Here is a 9661-nt window from a genome sequence, read left to right on the forward strand (position 1 = left end):
AGGAGGAGAGCGGAGCAGGTGATCTGAAGGAGTTTCTTTTCTGGAAGTGAAATTCACAAGAGAAACGGAACTGTTTCTGAAAGCAGCAGAAATTCATCACTGCGTTTCAGATCTAGGCTGGAGGTAAAGGGGAAGCAGCCGTCCTGGAAAGGGATCCGCGGCCGCTGAGAGTGGTTCCAGCAGGAGGATAGGGACTCCGCAGCTGTGTTGTGAGGCCCACCCCCATCTTTGCTTCCAACTTGTCAGCTGCTAATTCCTGGTTAAATTCAAGGAAGAAGAGGGAAGCTATAAGTGTAGCAGTTGGACTGGAAAGAAAAAGACTCGTAAATGATGCTATCGGCAGACTATCTTGCCTTCTAACCAATGAAGATAAATGAAGAAATTAACAAAGAAAAGTCAAAAGGCGACTGACCAGAGTTTATACACTGGTTAATCCCAGTGCCAGACACAGTTCGAAGCACTTTGAGTTGTCTCACTTAATCCTACCCCAGACCTTATAAAGGAGGTGTTGGTATTATCCTCATTTTATAACAAAGTTCAGAGAGGTTAAGTAACTGGCCTGAGATCACACAGCCGAGGCCAGGGGTAAACCAACACAGGAAACTCACACGTGGTCTTTCCTCTACCTTTTCCTCACCATTTGTGACCCTGAAGAATCCCTTCAAACACAAGAAAGCAGAACATCAAAATGATCAGAAAGTGGCAGATGCCTCCCGGTCCAGGAGGAAAGGAAAAAAAGCCATAAACCAGGCCTTTGTCCTTCTACTGGCTGCTGAAATGATACCAAAACAGGGGCCCTTTCTGAGAGTCCGCCCTGAGTTCCTGCACACCTCCTATCCAGGGGCAGGCAGGGCAGTGGAGGGAGCTCGGAGCCCACTGGCTGGTTTTGAATCCTGACTCTGCCCCAACAGCCATGTGGTCTTGGCAAGTTACTCAGACTCCCGAGCTTCGGTTCCTCATCTGGGAGGTGGGAATCTCTCCTGGACCTGCTTCACAGGGTCACGTGAAAGGCTTAGAACAGTGCCTGGCATGGGTCAAATGCTCAATCAAGGTTTACTCTGGTTAGCACTTTAATTATTGACTTATAATTATATAAGGCTTATATTATTGGCTTATATTATTTCAGGCCTAACACTGTCATTGCCCAAACCCCCTGCTCACAAATGTCACGCCCTGTTGCATCCTTGACGGTGCTCTCAGCTTCCACGGACACTGTACTGCGACCACCATGACAGCTGCGGTGAACCCTGCACTTGTTAGCATTGCTCTAAATGCTCCGTGTGTATCACAGCACAATCCTCCCCATGCCCTGTGAGGCTGGAACCCCACTGCTGCCCATTTTTCAGATGAGAAAACTGAGGCATGGAGACAGGAAGGAACTCTCCCTAGGTCATGAGGCTAGAACATGGGGCAGGGGATTAAGACCCAGATCCTACATAGTCACCACCACGGGTTAGAGCTGCCCCTGGTTTTGGCAAAGTGGTTTCAAACTCAACAGGGCAAAACTGGGAGTTTGGTCCTTTTCCCCTTCTTCTTCAGGCAGGACCAGGCTTGTGGGTGTATCCGCTCTGTCCCTGAAGGGAAGGTTTCCCCATCTAATCCGCCCCCCTCACCTGTGCAGGGGCAGTGGCCTCTGCAGGGGGTGGTACTGACCTCTTTCTTAGCATCCCATCTCAGGACAGGCAATGAAAAAGGGTCCCAGGGCGGAGGCGCAAAGCAGAAAGGAAACAGATGGGAAGGTGAGTAATTAAATCAATATACATCCAACAGCCAAGGCGGGGGGGGGGGGGGGGGGGGGGGGGGGGGGGGGGGGGCTGAAGAAGGAAAGCAATCCCATCCAAAACTGAAGTCTGAGCTCCCATCATGTGTGTTCATTTCCAAAAGGCTGTTTCTTAAAGCTGTTTGGAATATAAATGCAAAACAAAATAAAACACACCCCCCCATCCCTGCAACACACACACGCACGCATACACACAAGGATGCCCTTTTGTTTCATTTTTCTGGAATTCTGATTTTTCTTCCCATAGAATTCTCCTCCCGCCCCCCAAAGCAGCTCCGTACAGAATTACAGGTTTAAGTACTTTGATGGGGCCGGTTCTGTCAGAGGTGAAGGGTCAATTTGTTTGTATTTTAGAGCAGACGTGTGCTAAGCCTTCCTATATTTTAAACAGATAATGTCCTTGTAATTTGGAAGCACTTACATCGAAGGCCGGCTTTGTCCCCTTTTTCAGCGTGTGTGTCGCTCTCGCCCGTCTCTGTTGAGATGAAAAAGAAATACTGTATCTTTAAATTAGGAGGCGCCGGATAATGAATCTTGGGCAGTGAAAAGGCTAATGCCATGTGGAGGAGAAGGAGTTTAATCTAATTTAGTTGGAGGGTGTCTGTCTGCGGTGTTGTTTTTGGAGTGTGGGAATAGAGGGGAAAGCTGTCCCCTTGAATGGTCGCTCCATCGCCAGAAGCAGTGGGGAGCCGCGTAGACGCCAGTGATCCAAAGCCGGGCCTTGAAAGGGGGATTAGAGACATGCTCTGATTTGCAATTCACACTAATGCACCCCGTGGAACCTTTGGTAATATTTCAAACCACGTTTCAAGGGAAGTGGCCTTAAAACCGCTGTCTAAATTGTGCTGGGGAGACAGAGTGCCCTCCAGTCATCCGTTTTATGATGTGGACGCTTTGCTGTTTGTTTCTCATCGCCCCACCCCCACCTCAACCTCTTCCGACTAGTGTTTTTAGGTGGAATTAGAACTTCTGTGCCCCCTGAATCTGCTGCAGCTTGCTTGGCTTCTCGGGTGGTACACGCTGTGTGTTTTCTTTAGTAAAGCATCCCTTCAGATGACCAAAGGTATTTTCCTTGGAGAAAAATGTGGGGCGGTAGGAGTGGGGGGAAAGGACACGCTTGCTTGGTTAGAAAGCAGAATTCTCCATGCCTGCTGTTTTTTTTTGTTGTTGTTTTTTTTAAAAAAATCTGATAATAAGTGTCTGCAGAAACGTAACCCAAGAGGAGGTCAGGGAAAATGGCGCCTTTTGGTATCAGAGATCGCTCTGCATGTCGGGCAATTATGAGCATCTCCTTCTTACTTGAAAGGAGAATCGGAACCGCGCTGATGAAATACAAATATTGATGATAGTAGGAGATAAAAGAAGTAACACCACGCTCACTTCATGGGATCATCAAACATCAATGTGCCAAGAGAGATGCTCCGAGCAACTGTTCCTGGAAAACACAGATAACCTGAACCACTTTCTACCTTCAACTTTATTAATACCCTTCTCCTTTCCTAAACTCTGCTGATATGCTACGAGTTCACTCTTGCAATTAGCCTGTAACGTCCTAAGTCTATGGTCCAATTTCTTTCTATTGCTGAAAGAGTTAGTACTTTTTATCTGAAAGAGATTACTGTGAGTTTTCTCAAATCTCATTTCAGAAAGATCTCACACAGTGCTTATAATTTCCACTGACTATAACACCGTAAGAGGAGATACAACTTTGATTTTTAGCAATATCTGTGTCAAAGTGTTTTCTACTTCGGACCTCACTAGAACGAGATGAAACTCTGCCTCTCTCTCAATTCCCTCCCATCCAAAAATATTTAGTTTTCCATCAAAATATTGCCTGACTCCTGAAATCATATTCCCATTCAAAAACCTTATACTTTTCTGGGCAAACATTTGCAAGAACTTGAAGGTAGTTAATGTTTAAGAGTGTCTCTCCCATATATATATTTTTAGGCAGTTGGGGTGAAACATATATATATATACAAATATATATATATATATATTCCTTGTCCCTGCATGTTATTTGAAATCATGTTTAATTATAAAGTTTCATTAAAAACCTTTGCTCAAAATTTTAGAGGCCTAATAAGATTTCCATTAATTTAAACATATCGCTATTCCCACGACAGCCCCAAATGCTTTCTTTTCCCTCTTTCATCCATGGTTAAATATGTAAATAAAATGTCTAAAGTCATTCTTCAAAGAAGACAAAAGAAAAAAGAGCTGAGGGGAGAGACAGCCATAAAATTCCTCCCAATTCTCCATAACATTTGCCAGAGGGGGGCCAGTTGCCAGCCCGGGCTGAGCAGCAGGGAACCCGCTGCTTCTTAGAATCACACATCTCAAATCCCACACACAGGAAAATAAAATAAAATAAAATATCTTTTCAGCTGGAGCCATCAAAAGACCCTTTTCATTTATTAGTTACAGAGTTATCTTGCAGTTGGTGATTTCTCAGAGCCCTCATTTTTCTATCATAATGTCTATTTGTTGGTTTCCATCTCAGCTGGGCAGAGCGAAGCACTTCTGCAGACATTTTTTCTAAAAAAACGAGAGAAGAAAGCAATCTGAAGTGGTTGTAGTGAAAATAATGGGTCTGAACATGGCCGAATTAAAACAGCACAGAAAAGATCAATTAGGGGGCACTTTCTCAAATAGCTATCACCCCACTCCCGGTGTTTGGCACTGCCCCTGACTCTCTCACATTTATACTTTCAGAGCTTCTGAGGGAAGGAAAGGAAAAGGAAAAGAAGGAAAATGATGTCCAAGGAAGGATCTTGGCAAGGAAAATTCTAGAAAAGCCAAGGGATGTCCACTGAATCTTTTTTAATGGAAAGGTTTGGAAAATAGCTCACTAGACTCAAAAAATAGATACACACGCACAAAAAAAACGCCCATCCCCAAACAAACAAACTATCATAAGAAAACTGGCAGCCTTTGAAAAAGCATCTCGGCAAACAATCCAGTTGAAGGCGGTTGTTCTGACTCTGCCTTAGCGTTTACCTCGACCACCTTTTTCTCCACTTTCTTCCTCACCCGAACCTCTTCCAACACCTCACACTGAGATCCAGGGACACTGATTCAGTGCCCGGTGCAATTCCCAGCCTCATTCGTCTCAGTGTTTGCTGGATGGATGGATGCATGGATGATGCATGGATGCATGGATGCATGGATGGATGGATGGATGGATGAATGGAAAGAAGGAAGGAAGGAAGGAAGGAAGGAAGGTGGATATGTGAGCTCTCCCAAGTTTACTAGATGTAAAATCCTACGACTTGTTTCAAATAAAAGCCAACACTCTAAAAAGCCTTCTCAGAGGAAGTGCCCCACTTCTGCCCCCGCCGACAAGAAGCTTCCTAGCAGTAGTGTTTCCTTCTTCGGCGCTTCCTAGAAATAGCCGGGGACCCGCAGCGCCCGCCGCTCCTGCAAAGCCCCCGGGGGGGGGGGACGGGGGGCGGCAAGACCGGGGACCCCCCGCACCGACTCTCAGGGATGTCTGGACACACGGTACACCCCTGCAGAGGGCTAACCCCAGAAAGGCAGGAGGACAAAGGAGGCCCCGGTCCGCAGGGCCCGCTCCTCTGACCTCTCCTCCCACCCGGGAAAGTCCTCCAACTGCCCCCGCTATGCGTGATCCTGGGAGTTTCCGAAAAACTTTTAAGAGATCTTGATCTCGAGAGCAGCTAAGAGGAGAGAGGCCCGGCCACCCCCTAGGGATCCTGTTTACTGAAGGGTTAATACGGGCAGCCAGGTGACGCGACAGGCAAGTTGTCTGGAGGTGGGGCGTGGGCGTGCGTGGCCGAAGTGACTTCGTCCCCAGTTGGCGCCCCCCATCCGAGGGGGGTGATCTAAGGGCACTGGGCCAGGGCGCTCCCTCCGCACCTTTTAAGAGAACTGAGAGGCACGGGCGCCTCCCCTTGCCCGGGGAGTTGGGGACCCTCGGAGCGAGCTGACTCAGCGCCCGCCCACCTCCCACCCCCAACGCCGCAGCATCCCGCGGGTCTGCAGCCCAGGAGGGAGCAGTCGGGCAAATCACTGGCCAAATAATATAAATACCCGACGAGCGAATGACTTCCTATAATAAATAAACCCAGCCGCCTAGAAGAAATCAGCAGCCCTGCCTGGCGCGAGGCCCCTCAACTCCGCGGCTCTGTCGGGGGCAGGGGTCCCTCTGCTACACGCCAAGCCCCCCACGGCCCGAGGCGGGGGTTGGGACCTAAAGAGCCCCAGGAAGCTGCCCACCCCTCCCCCTCCCCCTCCCCGCCTTCTCCGCGGAGACCGCGGAGGAGCGGCCCTAAAATCTGGATTCCCAGAGCCCTGCCCCCCCGGCCCTTAGCTCTACTCTTTGAAATTTCAAAGAGACCCCTCCCCGGAGCCGGAGACCCGACGCAGGCCTGGTAACTCCGCAGCCTCGGGAAGATGCGAGCAGGTTTACAAGCTAAGGGGCCACTTTATGGCCGAGGCCATAAAACGCAAATCCCACCTCGCTTTGAAAGCGCCCTCCGCCCGGGACCCACCATAAAAACCAGGGGCGACGCGCCCCCAGCCTCGGCCGCGGACCAGCCCGCCCCTCCTCCGGCCAGGCTCCGAACTCCCAGTCACCCCGGCGTCCTTGGGCTGCGGGGGACGAGGCCGGGGGCTCCCCGGGAAAGGGGGCGCAGGCGGGGAGGCGACGGGAGGCCAAGTTGGAGGCCGGCGCAGAGGGCGAACGAGCGGCGGGAGGGACGCACGGGAGGGCGGCGGAGCGGGGCCGGGGGCCGGGGGCCGGGGGCCGGGGGCCGGGGGCCGGGGGCCGGGGGCCGGGGGGCGGCGGCGGGAGCGGGCGGCCCGGAGCTGCGCTTTCTCATGCAAAGCAGCGGCGGGGCGGGGCGGGGCGCGCGGCCCGGGGGCGGGGCCTGTCACCGCACGGCCGTTTCCCCCTTTGCCTTTTCGCTCGTCGGCTCCGGCCGGGACCAGATCTCCGAAAGGCTGCGGGCCGGGCCGGGCAGAGGCCGGCGCGGGGAGGGCGGAGCTGCCGCCAGCCGCCGGCCCCCGTGCGCCCGCGCCGCCCGCCCCCTGCGCGCGCTCCCACGAGAGGCCAAAGTTGGCGGCGGCGGCGGCGGCCCGCGCGCCGAGAGCTCCGGGGGTCCTGTCGCTTCCCGGTATTGTTCGCAAACTTTGCTCGTCTCCTCCGCGGCCTCACCTCGGCGGAGGCGGAGAGCGGGGCCGGGGGCGCTCCGTGCGCATCGCTCGGGCTGAGCTGGGCGGGCATGGGCGGGGGCCCGAGCGGGGACGAGGAGCCGGAGCCGGCAGCCCGAGCCCCGGAGCGGAGGCTCTGAGGGCGGCCGACCTCCCCGCGGGGACACCTCCGACGCCACCATGCAGCGCCCGGGCCCCCGCCTGTGGCTGGTCCTTCAGGTGATGGGCTCGTGCGCCGCCATCAGCTCCATGGACATGGAGCGTCCGGGCGACGGCAAGTGCCAGCCCATCGAGATCCCGATGTGCAAGGACATTGGCTACAACATGACCCGCATGCCCAACCTGATGGGCCACGAGAACCAGCGCGAGGCCGCCATCCAGCTGCACGAGTTCGCGCCGCTGGTGGAGTACGGCTGCCACGGCCACCTCCGCTTCTTCCTGTGCTCCCTGTACGCGCCCATGTGCACCGAGCAAGTCTCCACCCCCATCCCCGCCTGCCGGGTCATGTGCGAGCAGGCCCGGCTCAAGTGCTCCCCGATCATGGAGCAGTTCAACTTCAAGTGGCCCGACTCGCTGGACTGCAGCAAACTCCCCAACAAGAACGACCCCAATTACCTGTGCATGGAGGCGCCCAACAACGGCTCGGACGAGCCCGCGCGGGGCTCGGGCTTGTTCCCGCCGCTCTTCCGGCCGCAGCGGCCGCACAGCGCGCAGGAGAACCAGCTGAAGGACGGGGGGCCCGGGCGCGCCGGCTGCGACAACCCGGGCAAGTTCCGCCACGTGGAGAAGAGCGCGTCGTGCGCGCCGCTCTGCACGCCGGGCGTGGACGTCTACTGGAGCCGCGACGACAAGCACTTCGCCGTGGTCTGGCTGGCCGTCTGGTCCGTGCTCTGCTTCTTCTCCAGCGCCTTCACCGTGCTCACCTTCCTCATCGACCCGGCGCGCTTCAGGTACCCCGAGCGCCCCATCATCTTCCTCTCCATGTGCTACTGCGTCTACTCGGTGGGCTACATCATCCGCCTCTTCGCGGGCGCCGAGAGCGTCGCCTGCGACCGGGACAGCGGGCAGCTGTACGTTATCCAGGAGGGGCTTGAGAGCACGGGCTGCACCCTGGTCTTCCTGGTTCTCTACTACTTCGGCATGGCCAGTTCCCTGTGGTGGGTGATTCTCACGCTCACCTGGTTTCTGGCTGCGGGCAAGAAGTGGGGCCACGAGGCCATCGAGGCCAACAGCAGCTACTTCCACCTGGCCGCCTGGGCCATCCCGGCCGTGAAGACCATCCTAATCCTGGTGATGCGCCGGGTCGCGGGGGACGAGCTGACCGGCGTCTGCTACGTGGGGAGCATGGACGTCAACGCCCTCACCGGCTTCGTCCTCATCCCGCTGGCCTGTTACCTCATCATCGGCACTTCCTTTATCCTCTCGGGCTTCGTGGCCCTTTTCCACATCCGGAGGGTGATGAAAACGGGTGGGGAGAACACGGACAAACTGGAAAAGCTCATGGTGAGGATAGGGGTCTTCTCCGTGCTCTACACGGTGCCGGCCACCTGTGTGATTGCCTGTTACTTTTACGAACGCCTCAACGTGGAGTACTGGAAAATCCTGGCCACGGAGCACAAGTGCAAAATGAACAACCAGACTAAAAACCTGGACTGCCTGATGGCCGCCTCCATCCCCGCGGTGGAGATCTTCATGGTGAAGATTTTCATGCTGTTGGTGGTGGGCATCACCAGTGGCATGTGGGTCTGGACATCCAAGACGCTGCAGTCCTGGCAGAACGTTTGCAGCCGCAGGTTCAAGAAAAAGAGCCGAAGAAAACCGGCCAGCGTGATCACCAGCAGTGGAATTTACAAAAAAGCCCAGCATCCCCCAAAAACCCATCTCGGGAAATATGAAATCCCTGCCCAGCCTCCCACCTGCGTGTGAATGGCACTTGGAGGGAAGGCCGGAGCGGAAAACTTTCCCAGGGAGGATACAGTGGCAGAGTCAGAGCCAAAACACGGTGCTTTTCTCCGTTGGTTGGTTGGTTGCTTGTTTTGTTTTGTTTTTTCTTTCTTTTTTTTTTTAAATAAAAGTAAAAGGAAAAAAATAAAAAGCTTTTACCCTGAAATTCAGGATGCTGTGATAACACTGAAAGTCAAAATGTACTTAAAGGGTTTTGTTTTGTTTTTGTTTTCAGTGAAGGAGAACCCTCCCAATTAAGTAGCCTCTTGTGTAACTAATTTGCGGTAACATAGTTGATTCAGGCCCCCAGAAGAAAACTTTTGTTTAGAACCTTCCATAAATATACATCTGTGTGTTTGAGTTGGCTTTGCTATCCATTTACAAATCAGAGAAGAGATAACTTCTTTGCAAATTAAAGAGCCTCTGCTGAGTTTCAAAAAGGGAGAAAGAGAGAGAGTCACTGTCCGGCAGGGGAGCCCAGGGCCACCCTCAGGAAGGCTGCGTGTAGACAGCAACCTCTGTGCCAACAGGAAGAAAGAGAAAGCCTGACAACTCAGCACCCTCCAGTGGATTTGGAGTCACTTAAAAGAGACTCCAACCTCCACAAATGGTCTTTCTCCGACATAGAAACTTCCACCAGACCTAATATTGGTCAATGCCAGCGATGTTCAATACATTTTTTTTTCTCTTTACGTGAAAATCAAAAGAGAAACAAGTATTTTGCTGTACATAAAGACAACAAAAGAAATCTCCTAACAAAAG

The 9661-nt window shown here is 53.2% G+C and overlaps 1 protein-coding gene across 1 annotated transcript; it reads left to right on the forward strand.

Moving 5' to 3' along the window:
• Positions 1-7094: 7094 nt before the first annotated feature.
• On the forward strand, positions 7095-9065 carry FZD10 (frizzled class receptor 10). Its single transcript, XM_065890190.1, has one exon. The coding sequence runs from the start codon at positions 7136-7138 to the stop codon at positions 8879-8881; it is 1746 nt and encodes a 581-aa protein (XP_065746262.1). The 5' UTR covers positions 7095-7135; the 3' UTR covers positions 8882-9065.
• The last annotated feature ends 596 nt before the right edge of the window (positions 9066-9661 follow it).

Source organism: Phocoena phocoena, chromosome 13 (assembly GCF_963924675.1).
Source record: "Phocoena phocoena chromosome 13, mPhoPho1.1, whole genome shotgun sequence".
Lineage (NCBI taxonomy): Eukaryota > Metazoa > Chordata > Mammalia > Artiodactyla > Phocoenidae > Phocoena > Phocoena phocoena.

Excerpts from the sequence above, each read along its gene's own strand:
- FZD10 (XM_065890190.1), top strand. The coding sequence starts at position 7,136 with ATGCAGCGCCCGGGCCCCCGCCTGTGGCTGGTCCTTCAGGTGATGGGC.